This window comes from Parasteatoda tepidariorum, chromosome 8, assembly GCF_982258835.1.
Source record: "Parasteatoda tepidariorum strain Cologne lab strain chromosome 8, Ptep-v5.0, whole genome shotgun sequence".
Taxonomy (NCBI): domain Eukaryota; kingdom Metazoa; phylum Arthropoda; class Arachnida; order Araneae; family Theridiidae; genus Parasteatoda; species Parasteatoda tepidariorum.
In genome coordinates, this window is record NC_141762.1 from 49,945,402 (window position 1) to 49,964,432 (window position 19,031).

Here is a 19,031-nt window from a genome sequence, read left to right on the forward strand (position 1 = left end):
ATGTCGAAAGTTCCGAGGTTTCATCACCAAGCCTACATAAATAGGAGTGTACCTCGCAATAAAGTGGCTTATCATACAGGAATATCAAATATATAAAAATTTCAATTTTGAATTTTTTGCAGCTTACGTTAATTTTTGTTGATTTTTAAGTTGATTACGTTGCAGCCAAACGAACCCCTGTGCTCGGTACTACGCGTTCAATTTAGCTAAGCTTTCTCTTACATCTGATGTAGAAGATCAATATTCATATCATATATATCTACAGTTGCAACAGTGCAGATATATCACCAACTGAATGGGGGTGTACTTTCGAATTGTTCCAACAACAAAAGAGATAGCTCCAGAAAACCTCTTAACACCTTGTCTTTTTAACTTCTTTAACCTCTTAAGTTTTTGCTTTCTTTTATAAATGATAATTGCTCATATAATTCCTTCTACAGCAGTCCTTCTACAGTCTTCCTGGCAGCAGTCTATTCATCCCATTAACAGTAAAGTTTGTTATAAAAAACATCTTTTACCTTTACAGCTTTGGCATGGTTACAAAACCATGAATTCAAAACTATATGTTTTTTTTAACCATTTACAACTAGCATGGTATCAAAGCCGAAAAACAGATATTTAACTGGACTTTGGAGCTTGGCTTTTTGTTACGTAATGGGCATTGAAGAGTGCAGGACTTAATCTGGCGAGTACAGAACACCGGAAATACGTCATGTGTTGAAAGGAATGAAAACAATATTGTGGTCTTGATCAAATTAATGGTGTATCTGGGACTCAAACCTAGTTCTGTCGGTCCTGAGACTGACAGATTAGATCTCTCGAATATAGTATGTACCCAACTGCAAGGAACAAAGTGGATTTATTAGGTGGGCATAGTTGGTGAGATAAAATGATAAAATTATAGTTGTTTAACCGTATTAGGTAAATTAAGAAGGAAACGGTTTTTCTCACAATTAACAGTTTGAATACCATCTTATACTTGGTTATTAGAGTTTTTTTTAATATGGTGAAATAACAATTAAATAAATTATTATTTTACAATTTTTTCCAAGAAATTTCTAACGGTGTAGTATAAAATAACAAATAAATAAATTGTTATTTAATCATTTTTTTCCAAGACATTTCTAATAGTGTAGTTTAGTTTGGGAGAAAATATTTATTTTATATACTACTGATAATTGGCAAAAAAAAAGACAAAGATTAATTAAGAATCAAAATAATGTTTTCATAATTTTCAGAACTGGAGAACTGGGTAATAATTTTTATTCATTAAACAGAGGAAAAATATTTTATATTTAATGAGTTTTTAAAAAAATAAGCTTCAATTACAATATTTTAAGAAATCGTTATCGAAGCTTATGTCTTTTTCATTGAAGTAATATATTTTTATAAAATAAATTCGCTTATTCTCTTTTTACTCTGCTTTTCGGGAAAAATGTTGTTAAGAAAAATAATTCTGATTCTTTTGAAACTCTGTCGTACTTTTATCTTTCAACACAAGTTTAATGTAAAGTCAATATTAAGTCTGTTTCTTATTGGCATAAAAAACTTGTTCAAAGAATTTATTTGAATAGAAAACGAAAAAGTTTTTGAATTCAGTTTATGATAGGTTTCTACAATCCTTCCCCTTGAGAGAACAGTTTTAATGAGAGAAATGCTGAAGTAAAAATTATTTCTGGTGAAACAGTTTTTGAAGTTCAAACGTACAACAGAAATGCAGAGAGAAATGAAGAATATCTAAAATAAAGGTACCGGCATAATTACATAATGTTAAAACTTATATTAATAAGACTTACATAAGACTTTAAAGTAAAAATAAATATATATGAGTGGACAGCAATTAAACAGCAATTTTTTCGAGAATTATTCTTAACAGATATTTTTACTTTGTAAATAATTCGGATTGTGATGCCATTATAGACATCACATTTTTCTTACGTTTAAAATTTTTTTTAAGCTCAAAAATTTAATTTTTTAAATCATTCTTAATCCTATTATAATTATTGTTTAATATTTATGGCATTTTATAATAAGTAAAAATATAAATACTTTTATTCTCTCCTTAAAAATTAATGAAACGGCTAACTTTTTATTTCAATACAAGTGTATAATTCCTTAATTCAGTGCCCTGCAAATCGAATATCAAAATCTATTTTTACTTTATTTTTTCTTTAAGCAATTTAATTTCTCTTACCACGAAAGTGTTTCTGTTACAGAGTTGCATAATATTCTAACAGTATTTTTAAAGATTAGATGGTAGCCAGATTGTTTACAATTTAATATTAATAACGCTGGGCTATCTTTGTTTTTGGTGATTTTTCTATCGATAATTCGCCAAATTTTGGAAGCCTTCCAATACTCTTAAGTGTCCGCTAGCAACCATGCATTCTCTGGAAATTTGAACTTCTTGGTATAAGGGGTCACTCTGGATATTTGCTCTATGTCAGCGTAGTTCGATAGTTGAAATTGTTAAAAAATTTTCATCTAAAAATGTGTGTATATATATACACAGTCCACTCACATTAATGTGACCACCTGTGAAAAGCCAGAATAACCACCTTTGGCAGAGCGGACCGCTTCGAAACGTGCAGGAAGAGAGTTGGGATATATATATATATATATATATATATATATATATATATATATATATATATATATATATATATATATATATATATATATATATATATATTATGAATATCAGTTATTTACAAGTAAGTAAATTCAAAAGCGTTAAAAAGTGTTTTTAAAAAAAAATTATAGTTATTGAAAGGTTATTTGTTCGTTATTTTTAATTGTTCGTTATTTGTACTTTATTTTTGGTTTATTGTTCGTTATTTTTTCGTACATTTAAACTCAACATTAATTTTTTTATAGGAAATATTTGAAAACCATCTTCAAAGCTTACTTTCGCGAAAAGTTATTTTTTTGCAATGATTAAAAGGTTTGCATGAAAAACAAACGTTTAAAATTTTGAAAACTACTTTGAAAAAGTAATATATATGGAAATTTTCAAAATTCCTATAAATGGTGAAATTCTAATAAATCTATTCAAATTTCTATAATAGTGCAATTGTATTCAGAACATAATATTTGGAATTATTTTCTAATTTAGAATATTATTTTTAATAAAATAAGGCTTGTTCAGACCTTTTTATTAATTATATTTTGTGCGTCGATATTTTATGCTTTGAATTATATGTAACTATTAAAAACGATGTCGGCAAACTTTGTATATACGTCCAAAAATATATATATAGGCAAAACAAATGAATGATTTATAATTTCAAAAGTTTATTTCGAAATAAATTGAATTGTAAGTTAAGCAAGTAAAACAAAACGAAAAAATAAAATCAAATGGAAACTTACCTTCATCTGGATATGTGTGGTTATAAAACCGAAGCAAGCATTCCAACTCTTCAACAGACGCTGACGAATAATTCGTGAGAAGCTCGTATTCTGGAAAGCTATGAGTTTCGTTTACTTTCCATTGAAATGTATCCATTTTTAAGAACTATACAGTTACAGTTACATCATTCGCTTTTCAATATTATTTAATATCTTTTTACTGAGATTCATCCAGAGTTTACAAAAATAAGCGCCATTGAAGAAAGAGATTATTGCATGACTGCTGAATGAAGATAATAAATATTTTTTGGAGCAATCCTTCTTAGTCCAGGGCTACATTTCTCAAAAAAGGAATTTTCCAAGCGACGAAAAATTGATTCTTTTAAAGATACCATGGAGCATTTACGAAAAATTGTGGAATACTTTTCGACTTCTCTCGACTCGTAGCAGCCATTTCGATGGCATAAAAGACTTCTCATTCGAAATCGTACTCTGTTTGAAGAAGATAAAAAAGTGGAAAAATTCTTCTTTTCTGTGTAATTTTATTTATTTACTGATAAGAATTCATCTGCAATTCTAGACGCGTTCTTTTAGTATTTTTTGACGCCATAATGTAAACGAGTCAGAATTTAAGATTTGTTTAAATACTTATCGTTTTCTTTTTTGGTTTTGGCATTACATCACTTTTATAGTTATTGTTATTCTAAACTTTTATGACCATTAAGAGAAACATAGAGACATTTTTAAAATATTAATAAGACATTTTTTTTTAAAAGATATATTTTCAATAGAAGATTCAGACAAAAACTTTCAGTCTGTTGGTTTTAGTCTTAATCTACACGCATTCATTACAAGAGTTCATATATGTTCATATAAGTTTTCTTTTTCACTGATCAAATGCTTATTTGTCTTCCAGTTTATAAAATAGTTTTTAGCATTTGAGACTTCTATGGCCCTACATACTTCTCAAGGTTTTTATTTCTCATGCAGATTTTATTCTTCATAGTGTTTTTAAAATATTTGTCCTTACTTTTAAAATTTTCACATGCTCAACACATGACATTGCATTAACTTATCAATTTTTGTTTCATTTAATCATTTACATGAGCAACTTCATGAACGCTTAGGATTATTATAATAATGGCTTATCATCCTTTATTTCCCTCAAACTTAAGAAATAAAAAAAAGCTATCAATTACATTAGCCTAACATTAACCTAAGAAATCGATGAGATGATGCTTTGGTATATATGATCTTTGTTAAAAGGACAAAATTAAAAAGAAAACGTCTTTTCTGAACTTCTTCTGACTCTTCTATTAGATACTTTGATTAAAAGTATCTTCACTTTTCAATGATAGTTTTGTATGAATCTGAAAGAGAAAAGAAAACTTTAATGAAACAAATAAATTTTTATTATATTAAAACGCAAACATATTTGTTACTTAATTTTTTTAATGAAATTGAATTGTCATCTATTTACCAACAATTTTTACCGTTCAACTTTAACTAAAGATTTTCCATTTAACATTAATCTAATTGTCGCATGTACTTAAATTCATCCTCTTTTGCTTTCTTGTTAATTTTTTGCAGTGTAGTGTATTTACTTTTTAAACAATTACGCTTTCAAAATTATATTTTTTTCAATTAGAGCAATGTAAATGCCAAGATATCATTATTTAATTTGTACTGGTAATGGAGTTCTGATGATCTCATTCTGAAGAACATCATGCTAACTGATCTCAAGGAGTATGCTATTTTAATGCATAAATAGGGTGTCTGAAAAATAAGGAAACAGTCAAGTACCTCAAAAAATATGATTCGGTTGAAAAATTAAACAAAAAATTTCACAGGTAAACTATTTTAAGGAGATACACCTAATAATATCCTACTCCGAAAAAATTAATCCTAGTTAGAACTTGAAGTGTATATTGGTACACAGATGGCACGGTATTGACGAAAAAAATTAGGGCACCGAGCGAAAGAAAAAGAAGATCGAAACACCATGAATAACTTTTTATCTTATTTCCGTATTTTCAAGTAGTTGGCATCGATTTTAATGGTTCGTCGGAGGGACCTCATATATGCTAATGGGTTAGCGCAGACGATATTTTAAATAAACGATTTTTTTTAATTTCGACTAATTTTGTTCCAATGGTTTCCATAAAAAATTGCATTCCTTAAAATGGCGTAAGAACTTGCGAATGCCTAACAATTCAAAAATATTTTGATTGTTTTTAACGAAAATAATAAACAATTATTGATAATAATTTTTTGCATTGAATTATCGTTGAATAAACGAATTTTATAATTGCATGTAAAAAAAAATTCAATCTGCTTTAACATTTTTCGACTTATAGTGAAATATTCAAAAAGTAAAATTAACACTAAGAGGTCATAACTTTGGATCGCTTTCCTGACCAAACTATTGGGACCATGTTTCCTAGTTCACAACTATCCACTGTGTTTTAAAGGTGAGAAATCCAAATTCTTGAAAGAAAGAAAAAGATAAATTCATTCAGATAAAGTATACGCTTCTGTGTCTGATTTCGTTAATTTAAAACAGTGTTTCCCAAACTTATGGCCTTTGTGTACCCTTTCTAAATGTTTCGTAACGTCATGCACCACTAATAAAATTAATGTATTTTTTTAAAAATATGTTTATTTTTGCAATAACATATTGTGCAAAAGTTAAAAATCACAACTGGTTGTTGACACCACTAATTATCAACTGTTAACTCAGCAAAAAATAGCCTATGGAAAAATACGTAATCGTAAATTTTCATGACTAGCTTTGTTTTTAAATAAAATTTTTTGAAATTTTCATTTCTTGCAAGATATTTCACATAAGACCACGTACCCCCTCTAAACTGTTCCCGTAACCCTGGGGGTACGCGTACCACACTTTGGGAAACACTGCTTTAAAATATCGTCTGCTGAACAATTTGACATCACTCAAGACAACCATTAAGTGCTAGTACATGAAAATCTGACCATTAGATCAGAAGTAATTCAGGATGCTTCGTTATTTTGTGTACAACACATTATTTAAAATGGAGCTATCTAAAAAAATACTCAAAAATACTTATGATGCTTGATATCTTAAAAAAAAACTATTTCAGGAAAGCTTTCTACTCCTTGAGGCTAAGATGATACCTAAAAAATGAGAATCGAGTCAGATATCATTCAGTATATTCTTTGATAATACGTGCATTTCATTAGGTTTTTGATTCACTGAGTCTTTATTGAGATATTTGATTGCTTCCATACTTTTCGGATATTCTGTGCAAGTAGGTTGTTACGGTTGGAGCGATTTTCGAAGAATGTGCAATTAATCGAGAGGTAAAAATTAGTTATGATGAGCCATGAAAAAAATAAGTATAACAATTTTTATCCGACATTATTTTAATACATAAATAACATAAGCCAAAAAAAGCAAAAATAGAAAAATGTAACTAAAACTAAATGTCAACATAATATTAATAACAGCAACTGTGCAAGTGTTTAAAGTCTTTCTATTTTTTAAAATTCAGTACACCATAAAAAAAATCCGGAAAAAATGCAAAGTATACATTTGCATTTTGCATGAAAAAATGCATTTTGATGCATCATCCGTAAAATCCATTTTGATCATACAATAATATACTATAATTAATACATTAATATTTATTTACTTAGAATGATTCGTGATTTTGCCGTAACTATAACTGTAAAAATTTACTTTATATCAGATTTCTCGTTCGGTAACATGTTACGGTAAGAAAGTATTTTACAAAAAAAAGTACCGACTCTCTGATACTTCTTATAGTAGTTTGATCCGTAATTTTTTACAGTTTACAAGCAATAGTTTTCGTAATTATATTCTGGCTTTCTTAGCATTCGAGAAAACCGATTCCGTCTCTGTATAACTATTACTTCGTATTGGCGTATGAAATGAAAGACACATTTTATTTCCTGCTTGTTAAACTAAACAGGAGGACCCTTTCTAATGAATTGCAGTTACAATCACTTGAATTTATCATCTGTCTTTCTCATTTGAGATTTCGCTATTCGAAGGAATGTCAAACTTAGGAAAGTTTTCCAAATGCTTGTCAAGATGTACATGTAGACTTTCACTTTGTATATCCTCTCTAATGACAAATTTGTACCAGGAGTAGTAGTTTGAAGAGATATGGAAACCGGGACTGAAAGTTTTGTTTTAGAGGAAACATAAAATTAGATGCATTTTTAGATACTTTTAAGAACGGAGTAAAATAAATTTTTAATTTTAGATAAAATAAGTATTTTTTACTTTTTCGTCTTATGAAATATGTAATTTTATTATATTAACAAAATGCGAAATTTTAAAATAATCTTATAGACACAATTTTTAGCAAAGTTTGCAACATAGTTTTTAACAGTCGATTTCTCGAGATACATAAGACTAATATCTGTATGGAATTCGTGTAACAATAAATGCTTAGACGATATTGAATATGCCAATGATTTAAGAACAATATTTAACAAAAATTAACGAAATAATGATTAAATTCCAAAGGATAAATTTTTTGTGATCTGCGTCGTTTATTAAAATTTAAATAATAATCTCTCTCTTTATTTAGCACCATAAAATAAATTTAAAAGATAATAAGAAGTTATAAGGAAGTGAAAGATTTAAACTGTTTTTTTAATAAGTTTTTCAAAAACACAATTTTAAGCAAGATTTTATTTTAGTAGTATAGTCCTTTTATCGTAGCACTTCCTTAAAAAAAGTTTAAAAAAGCCGGGGCGGCAGATTAAAAATAGATGCTGCATATTAAATATAATAATACAATTAATATAAAATTTCATAACAATGTTTAAAAATATTTTTGAAAAAGGCGAAATACTTAACCGTTATCATTTCAATAGAGAAATCAAATATTGGATGATTTTAATACTGCATATCTTGGTTTTATTAACTAGAATTATAAATTTTTCTTTTTATTACCAGAAATGTCATTACCAAACGCTTCGGTAATTTTCCAGAATTTTTTCTTCGTGTACATTTTTTTTCCAATATACTTAATTCAAGATGTCTTTTAAACAAACATAATTATTTGTCAGAAAATTAATAAATTATAAAAGAAATTTATCTAATCACCCTACCATTGAAAAAAATCATTTCAGTTTTAATTATCACTATTTGTTTAAGGAACGTTGTTCAGAGACATTGTTTTAAGAACATATTATTCTAAAACTTCTTTTTTGTTCTTTCCTTAATTTTCCACTAAGAAGAGGATAACATCATAAGTTTTTCTAGAAAAACTAGAGCCGTAATTAAATTTGTGGTGAACAGGCAATCCCTCGGGGTACAAAACGTGAATAATTAGGCAGAATAATTTCGTATATTTTGTAGCAATTATGTTATATTATTTTATCTAATAGAATAACTAAAAAAAAACTAAGTATGTGCTGTTTACTTGAAACTTTGTTATCCTATTAAAAGATAAATGTTTCAAAGTATTAAGCTCAGTATTTGTAGTTTGACAAGAACTTGCAAAAATAACACTAAAGATGAGCGTCGTACCTTGGATGATTATTTTTTAAGCAAATTAAGCAATTGCGTTTTAAATAATGCAAATTTAAATATTTCGTGCTTTTAATAAGAAAGTTAGTTAATAATATTTTTAGAAGCATTTATTTTTTATTTTAAAATATTTTTAGCTTACATTACATTAAAAGGAATTTAAAATATGCATTTAAATCTTCAAATGCTTTTCTTTAAAAAAAAAACGAACTTCGTTTTTACCCTTGCAAAAGACATACTTTTATTTACAGAAACTAAACTGTACAAATAAATACTCGAATATCATGAAATTCACACGTTTTTGCCATTTGCTGGTATACGTCCCAAGTGTACATTTTGTCAAAGTGACGAAGTAACTACTGCTACTTCCTTAATGAAATGGATTTCGTCAAAAGTAAAGAAATCTTACGTCTTTCTGTTTTTTTTTAAAAAAAAGAATAAAAAGAACGGTTGGTATTGTTGATCCTTTTTTCATGGGCATCATACAGGTGGATCAGCGTCGCCCCAACAACGCAAGACGGATAGTTGGAACCGAGAGATTAACTACTTCCATGCCCGAAGCGAGATTCGCACCCGGGACCTTCTCGGTATGAGGCTAACCCCTGTACAGCCCGGTCGGCTTATATCATCATTCTATAGTTTTCATCCAAACTTCGTTTTAGTTTCGTCATTCCAGATAACTATCTCCCACAATTCACTGCGATAAGGTTCCAAGTTAAGGAAACATATTTAAGAGTTTGCGCTTTCTCCCAAATCACGTGATTTCGTGACGAGTGATTCTCTAAATTAACGCAATACAGCTCAAGAATTTCAGAATCGTCAAAATTTAGTTTTATATTTAAATGCAATGACTTAAATTGCATTTGAGCAAAACAGGCTGACTGTTTTCAGATGCAATTAAGTTAATTAAACGACCCGTAAGAAATGACTAGAACAGCAGAAATAAGTTCGTTAAAACAATGCCGAACACTTTCAACATACACGTGTAAGAATGTAAAATAAATACTATTAAATATTACATATCAAACGAATATAACTTAAATATTTCATTTTATGAAAAATTACGAAAAAGCAAAGCTGAAAAAATTAAATTCTAAATAAATCATTCTAGTAATGTTAAGAAAATCGCAAATTTATAGTTGTATCTCGTGACTCGGTCTTTCTTGACAAATAGAAAGCAATGCAATAGAATTTCAATGAGGGAGACAATTTAATTTCTCTGGCGAGATGCCAGTGAGATGAAATGAAACATCCGCCAAACCTTTACAACTGAGAACACTTAATATTATAAATTCATTTGACCCTACAGATTCGCTTTTAGCGGGGGTTGCAAATTAAATATTTTCCAGTGAACCTTGTTAATAGAATTTAAATTACACGGATAAATCTAATTCGTGTGAAAATTAATCATTCTAATAATTGAAGATTCAAGCGCAGTTTTAGAATTTATTTCTCGTAAGGATTGCAGAAAATGATATTGCAATTTAAATATGAACATCTATCAACTTTAAATAAGTACAAAAAATCAATAAGCAATTCAAATTTACTTGAAATTCGTCCAATTATTTTGAATAGTTGATATTTTGCCTGAATATATATATTTTTTTACATTTGTTTGATCTCAGCGATAAATGATTTAATAACATTACAAAATCGAATATGATATGTACTTATTACTAAAGTGTGAGTGCATATATATTACAAAATATAAAAGTGAGTACATTTTTATTACTGAATTTCAAAACATTAAAGGATTTCCCACCTTTTTGGTATAATTATTGGTTATGTAATTGATAATGATGTTTCTTAGATACGAATAATAGTCAAATAAATCGGTAGATAAATTCCAAATATTTGAATTAATAATTGGCTTAAACACATTTTAAAAAAAAGGACACAAGTTCGATTGATTCGGAATAAAAATAAAGTAGAGTGGCTAAGAATAGATGAGATTTAGAGTCATATGGGGATTCCTCAGAAAAAATTGTTACAAAATATTTTTAAATTTTTTTAGAATATGAAAAAAAAAATAAAAATGACGAGTAACTTCTAAAAAGCATATAGTCTGTCGAAAGAAAGAGAATAATGCAATCACCTTCCGTCATTATACAAGGAAGAAAAAAATTCTGGTAAAATTACTGTACTGTACTGTATGGTAAAGATATTTCTTTAAAAGGAAAAAAAAACGTAATTTTGCTAACTAAGACCAAGATATAAGAATATTTGATCCATTTATTTGTTAGTTTTTCCATTCACATGGTTTTACAGAAATTCTGGTTCTCACAAGTATAGTTCCTTTTGTCATACATTTAGCAAGAAATGCAAAACTGAAAAGTAAATTTAACCGAGTAATATGATGAAATAACCACATTTTGCCATATTTAATGAACTTTACCATGCATTATAAAACTATATTTTATTGTTTATTTTATCAAAATCATTACCAATGTACCTCAGTAAAAATTAACGAGCCTTATGGTGTTCGCATAAAGCCAGAAACACGATAAATTTTACCATATTCTGGTAGTTTAGACCATACACTTTTCCCAGGGCATAAATAATGCTTTGCTTCGCTTTATTTAATTCTACAATCATCCTTCTAATCTCGACTTTGCTTTCACTTTAAATACTCTTATACTAACTGGTTAATTAGCTTTACATAGTTTACTATAGATATTTATTACCTCCTTTTTTATCTATGTATGGTGGCGAAGCTAGCATTGCCTTATTCTGATGCTATCAATCGTGTTAATTTTTAATTTGCACAGCAATTTTATTTCTTTAATCTATTTATAACTTTAATTTGTTGCTTTTTCACAATAACTGGAATAATTTTCTTACCAAACATACGTTTTATAACAAGTATAAGTAATTTACCCATTTGTTTTTTGTTTTCAATGTAGAAGCGGATTTGAACTAGAAAAGGTAACATTAATTTTTATTATTTTACTTCAATTTGAAACATGACTTCAAAAATACAAACAAAATGGTTATCCTACCAATAACTTATGTATAAACTTAAATCTGTTTGACAAAACCAAAATTTATGCAAGAAAATTTGTCAACCACAAAACTTTGCTATGACAAAAACTATTATGCGATAAAAATAAATCCTACATGTTGCTTTGTAATGAAAAAAAAATTAATTTTTTACGATAGAAAAAAACAAGATGAAAGGCTAAAAACGGTCTATTGGCCAAGAGTTTTAAACTGAGAATGACATTCCTTGATGTCATTGCTTTGTTAGTCGTTCCTCTTGACATTTTTTAAAAAAAAAAATAAATTTATCAAGTGTTTTCATTCATTTCAATTTGTATAAAATTTGTATGCTTTATAGTTGGTTATTTTTTCTACTTCTATGTTTTTTTTCTTCCTTTTTTTGAGAGAGGGGGTAAGATTTTCGAGACTATTTTTGCTGTTTCAAAAAAAAAAAAAAAATAAAAAAATAAAAAAATAACCCAAAATAATTTTTTTTTGTTTTTTTTTTTAAAAAACAGATTTACAAAAAAATTAAGAAATTAGAATATATATATAATCTAAGTTAAGTGTGCCTCATTTATTACTCCATAAGTCTCTAAAAGAAACGTTTGATTTAACATGAGATAGTTATATTAAAGCTTTCTGTGAAAATTAATTTTAGAAGACAAAATAGCGTAAACTTAAATTTAGAAGAATAATTCATATCACTTAAAACAAAATTTTTTTTGGAAGAGTTCTATAAATTTTTCAGCATTTTCGTAACAAATAAATCTTGAATAAAAGCAATTCTACTCGATTGCGGTTCATAAATAAAGAAATACGAAATCGGAAAATTATATTGAGATTAGAATATCTTTTCGAAAACCCTTTTGGAACTATTATTTAAAATTAAATCTTTTACTCTATGATGCTTTGAACTAGAAAAAAAAGTATTTTGTCAGTATTTTACTTCAAGAAAGTTTGTACAGTGATATATTGCTTCGAGTTTTGACGTTTTAAAGGAAATACCGAAGACAGGCACATGTTTCTTTCATTCCGAAGCACTAAATCTAGTGAATATCCAAAAGATCGATGATTTATCCTCATTTTTCTAAATGAAATATAGAAAAACTTTGAAACTGATAAAATACTTCCTGAAAAAAAAAGTTTTTTTTGTGAAGCTTTTGCGAGTTAAAACTATTGCGTTTTTGATTAAAATAGTTTTTTATTTGTACAAGAAGACGGACCAAAAATATTTTTGCGGTTTTTAATTTTATTTTGGTAAATACACTTAGCAATAATGTATAGAAAAAACAATTGGAATACATCAAAATTTACCACGTTTCTGGCTCTATGAGAACACCAAAAAGCTCGAGTTTTTACCGAAGCGCTTTGGTAATGGTTTTGATAAACTAAAGAGTAAAGTATGGTTTTATAATATAAGAAAAAATTTGGTAAACGTGGTAAAATTTGATAATTTTATCATGATACTTTATAGCATGGTATAAATTACGGTAGAATTTACTTTTTAGTTTCGTATTTTTTACTAAATCTGGGTAATAAGAATAATAATTTTGAAAGCCGGAATTTCCGGTAAACCGTTACTACGGCGAAGAAAAATTTCCAAAAGAATGGTTTAGAAACAATTTACTTATGGTTCTATTAACCATAATTAAGTATTTTTTCTTTATTAAAAATTACATTGCAGTACGGTAATTTTGCTAATCTTTTTCTGGTAGAGTGTGCTTTGTTTTCCTTTTTATTATTGAAAGATGTTTTAATAGTGGATTTTTTGCGAGCTTTTTCATGCGAACTTTAAAAATTTTGATTGTATTATTTTAATTTTTGTATGTTCTTTTTTATTATTTTTTTCAGGTTGTTTAAATAAATAAGTTAATGGCGATAGTTGCAGGGATTTTGCTTTGGTTCGTGTGGTGGCTGGCAGTGGCTATGTGGTGTTGACCTGGAATTTTTGGACCTGGAATTCTGAAAATAAGGATCTTATTGGGTTCTGAGATTTTTTCTTCCTCCCAGGCCTCCTATGTCCACGATATATTTGTGTTGCTTTAATTTTGATTACATTAAATTAAAATTCAACATTTAAAAAAACAAAAATTTGAATATTAAAATACAAAATTTGAGCGAAATCGGTCGAATAGTTCCTGCAAAACCGATATTTGAAAAAGTCATATTTTTTAAATTCCATTTCTCAGAAACTATTACTGTTACACTATAACTAGCGACCAACTTCCCTTAAATTGTGTTTTTTTTTGTCAATTAAAACTATCTTCTTTAAAAGGATGTAAAAAAAGGATGTAAAAACTTTTTCGATTATTATTAATCAATATAATAAAAATGATAAATATTTGCTAAAAGTCAAATTTTTCGTAGAATTACCTTTAGATAAACGAAATTTATAATTATTTTAAAAAGTTTTTTTAATTCCCCTTAAAAGTTCTTGAGATATAGAGAAATACGCAAAAATTAAAATTAACATTAACACAAAAAATGAAATTAACATTTGCTCAATTGCTTTTTTACAGGGCACTCAAATACGAATTTCTGATCCCCAATGCTTATTTCTATTCTTTTCTGATAAGATTTTTAAAAAATACATAGATCAATAATATTTCTTGAAGAAACCCACGTGTATCAAGTACCTGTCTGAGTGATATTTATCTGTTTTTAAGCATTTTGCATAAAGATTATAATACTTTTTTTAACCGTTTTATTGACTGGTACATAATTAAAATAAATTAAACGATTAACTACACATGATATTCAAAAGAATAATAACATCTATTTGAAATCTTTCTCGTTTAATCTGCATATTTAAGTTCTAAATGCAGAGCTATAACGTATTTAAATTTTAAATATAGACTCTATGAAAAAGTCATTATCTTAAACTAAGTCAATTTTCAAATATGCGTGCTCTCTCATGGCACAAAGTAAATTGCGTTAACATGTAAATCTTAAAAGCATATCAATTACATAAACCTTACAAATTTCAAAATTCAAAACTTAAATGGACAACTAAATGAAAATTTATTTGGTTTAAAATCTGTTAGCTTTTCATTTTCATTATAAATCATTTCAACATCATTATTAAAGTGATATTCTTCCTTTCTCATTTTTCTTCCTGAAATAAATGGTTTTTAATAATTGTATCCGGGGAGACGAAAAATATTTGTCAAATATTAATCATTTTTGAAGAATTCAAATACTATTACTTTGCAGAATTTGCATTAAATTTTATATTTCCCATAAAATGTCAATTCACAAAATATGTTCATAAATACATGCATTCTGAATATATGTACTAATAATTGAATTTTTAATTTGTTTACCTTATGATAAACATTTGAATGTTTGAATTATTATTATATTATGTATGAATGTATGAATTATTATAATATTATGTATGAATGTATGAATTATTATAATATTATGTATGAATGTATGAATTATTATTATATTATGTATGAATTATTATAATATTATGTATGAATGTATGAATTATTATTATATTATGTATGAATGTATGAATTATTATTATATTATGACTATATGAATTATATGAATTGTAATTAGCACTCAAACAAAATGAAAATTAAATAACTGCATAATAATTAAATACTTTTGATTTAGTTAATATAAATTTAATAACATACTTCTTAAAATAATTTTATAAATACCTTTGTAATAGATTAATTCAAACTGATATATTTCGGTTAAAATTTACGTATTTTCATATTATTTTTAAAGGAGAGAACAGACAAAAATTCTTTTAAAATTTATACGCATATAACTTTGCTTTTAAAATTTAATTTTTATGGGCATCATAAAAATCATAATTTAAATTTAATTTATAATTGTTATTTTTCAAGCTTTATAGAAATGTAAAATATAAGTTGATGTAATTTTTGACGAAAAGTAATTTATGTCTGAATTGAAATGATAAAATAATAATAAAACTTAAGTTAAACTTATGTTTTGTTTTTTGTCCTTACTTATGGTAAACTTAATATTATTTAATGCTTTATGCTCATTTTTTAAAAATTTTTTTTTATATAACTCATAATAATGAGGTTATTTAATAACACTTTCGAAAATTCTTCTAAACAGTTTAAAATATTTTTAAGAAATATTTATATTTTATAAGACATTCAAATGTTTTATAGCATTATTCTGCAGTACAAGTTTTACGAAACACAGCTTATATCAAGTTCCTTTAAGCTTCTTTTATACTTAAGAACTATACTCTAAGAACAAAGTTTTAACAAAGACAAAAGGCAGGACAAACAAAATGCATTATGCAAAATATGATGAACTCTTTTAATATGAGAGGAAAGTTGAAATTTACTGAAAAGTACTTTGGAATCTTTAACAAGATAAAATCTGACGGCATCATACTAGCAACAAAATTGGCAAATAAACAAGCAGAAAAACTTCTTATCCTTAGTTGAAGAATTGCCATAACCGTTTCCGTTGAAAAATTCTACTTTTGGCCAGCAAGAAAAATGCTGACTAATTCATTTTTTGGGTTTGAAACAGTGAAATGTTTAGTACTTTTTATAAAACAAAATCTGTTTGAAGAAGTTGCTTATTCAGTTTTCACCATTATGTTTTCTTTTTCTTAAATTTTTCTATTTCTTACATTTATTTGTTTCTGGCTAAGAACCAAAATATGAAGTCATTATTCTTTAAGAATGAGTATACTCACATAATGTATCTCATTGTGAAATGTGTTTATTCACTTGAAAATTATATTTATTTAATATTTAGACAATCGTTGTGTTTTTATACTTAAAACAAATTAAATCTTGTAGTTTCCGACAACTTAATGAGTTTTCTTTATGTTGTTAATTTATTCCAAGTATGTTTTGTGACTTTCTTTTTTACAAGTTATACTGAAAAAGTAATATACTAAAATTAAGCTTTTCTTAAAGTTAATTGAAGCGGGATATTCTTGCATATTTACATAAGCCATTGTATTGCTTTCATTGGGAAACAAAGATAATATTCTTATTTTATTTTTAAAGGAACAGAAATATAACTTCAGCTTTTAAATGAAATTTACATTAAAAAATGAAAACAATTATATTGTTAAAACTAATTGTTCGATAATTGTTCGATAATTCGGTAATTTTTCGATAATAATTTAGTCTGGATTTGTTAAATAATTATGCTTTATATACTTTCAGATTGTGGATGTAGTTCCACTTATTTTTTTTTAATTTTCTTTCAGAAACAGTCATAAACGATGGTTAATAATTTTAAAATAAATTGAAGTTCCAAATAAATTTAATTTATAAATAAATTATAGTTAAAAGTAAATCAAATTTATAATAAAAAAAATTAAATTTACTGTTAATGTTTAATTAATAATAAATTTAGTAAAATGATAAGGATTAAGGATAATTTAGTAAATAAATAAGTATTTAGTAAATTAAGCGAGTTTTTGTTTTCCATTAACGGATGCCTATCACAACTGCGAATATATAATATTTTTATAGTAATAAATGAGTGGCAAATAAATTATGTAACTTCTTATTTATTTACAGCTGGGTACATACTTTAGCTGAGAGAGATAATCTCATTTATCAATCTCATGACCGACTGAAAGGTAGTTCGGATTTTAGCATTCACACCATAATATTTCCTCTATTCCTTCAGCACGTGAAAATTATTCAGTGTCTTGCGTAACCCTAGACTATTGGAAAATGAAAATCTCATTTATGCATAGATGACTTGAAGCAAAAAAAAAAGTATCGAATTTCCCTATATCTTACTATAGAGGCGACCACTAGATAATCTAAACAAGCTACATTCCACGCTTCACTTGACAAAACACAACTCAACTGCATCCGAACTCCAATGTCCATTACATCACGAAAAATCTAACTCCGATGTCCCGTTATATTTCTTTTTTTACGGTTTTGAAATCATTTTAGTTGGAAATGGCACAAAACTGTACAGTTATATTTTCACGTTTTTATAATGATACCAATCGTAAACGGTTTAAAAACCATGAAGGTAAAGACATATTCCTAACCGTAAACTTTACAGTTAATTGGATCAACAGACTGTTGCCCGTAATTTTAGAGAAAAACTTCTAACAATGTACACCATTTTTAAATTAAAACTTACAAAAAAAAAATACCCCTTTATACTTTATTCATGCATGCTCATTATACATAAAAATATCGAGATTTTTACTGCAACCTATTTTTATCGCTGTTGTGCAGAATATTTTTGATATATAATAAATATAAATATTAAAAAAAAATCTTTCTTTTCTTTCTTTTTTTAAGAAGCATAGATCTTTTAAAAATTATTTTAGCATTTTAAAAAAAGATATTTTCATTTAGACGTTCTGAAATTTGTTCGATCTTTTTAATGAGATGTTTGATAAGAAAAATTATTTTCATTAAAATAAATTGTTATTTAACAGTTTCAAATAAAAAATTTTCAATAAATATTAGATCTTACAATAAGAATCGATAGAAAAAATATTTGTATCAATACAAGAAAATTATTCCCTTAAACAACTGAGCTAAAAGCAAGAAATTTATTTTATTAAAAAATTAAGTGATTCTGCAGTGTGCATTAGGTGATTTATCTTTTGAAGGAATCTTATAATTTGTTAACTTCAGATAAATCATATGCAAAATGAAGTTTGGTAAGAAAGTTACTAAAGGGAGACAAAATACTATAGACTAATTTTTTGTTAATGCTATTGAACTGTATCAACTATGTTTTCCGAATTTTATCTAAGTGAAATTTACTTCTCATAACTCAAACTTTTATATCTCTTTTCTGAAAATGTTTAAACTCTTAAGATATATCATAAATTTAACGTGCTCTCAAAATTTTTTTATGTTATAATATCAAATAGTATGATGTTTACGTAATAAATTATGAGATAATCTGTTTTGACTGCGAATTTACTGCTGCTATTTTTGTTGTTATTGTTTCTAATGCTACTTGCCAATGCTAGTTAGCCTGCTTATTGAAACCAAGCGAATTTAAGGCAGAGGGTGCGTTTCTAGCTTTTCAGTGGGGCCATCTATTGCTAAGAATAGGACTTCACTCACACACACGTCACAGCCTGTTTATTGGCAGACCCATTCATGCACCTACAGAACGTAATTTTCACCTAAACCAGAGAACGATCAAT

General features: G+C 26.8%; 1 protein-coding gene across 2 annotated transcripts in view; it reads right to left on the minus strand.

Moving 5' to 3' along the window:
* Window positions 1–19,031, minus strand: part of LOC107438883 (diuretic hormone receptor) — a 235,922-nt gene that overhangs the window by 183,563 nt on the left and 33,328 nt on the right. For both annotated transcript variants that reach the window (XM_043039188.3, XM_043039187.3), the window contains exon 2: window positions 3,370–4,718. In XM_043039188.3, the coding sequence (XP_042895122.1) occupies window positions 3,370–3,505 (136 nt within the window). In that variant the 5' untranslated portion in view covers window positions 3,506–4,718. The remainder of the gene's footprint in view (window positions 1–3,369; window positions 4,719–19,031) is intronic.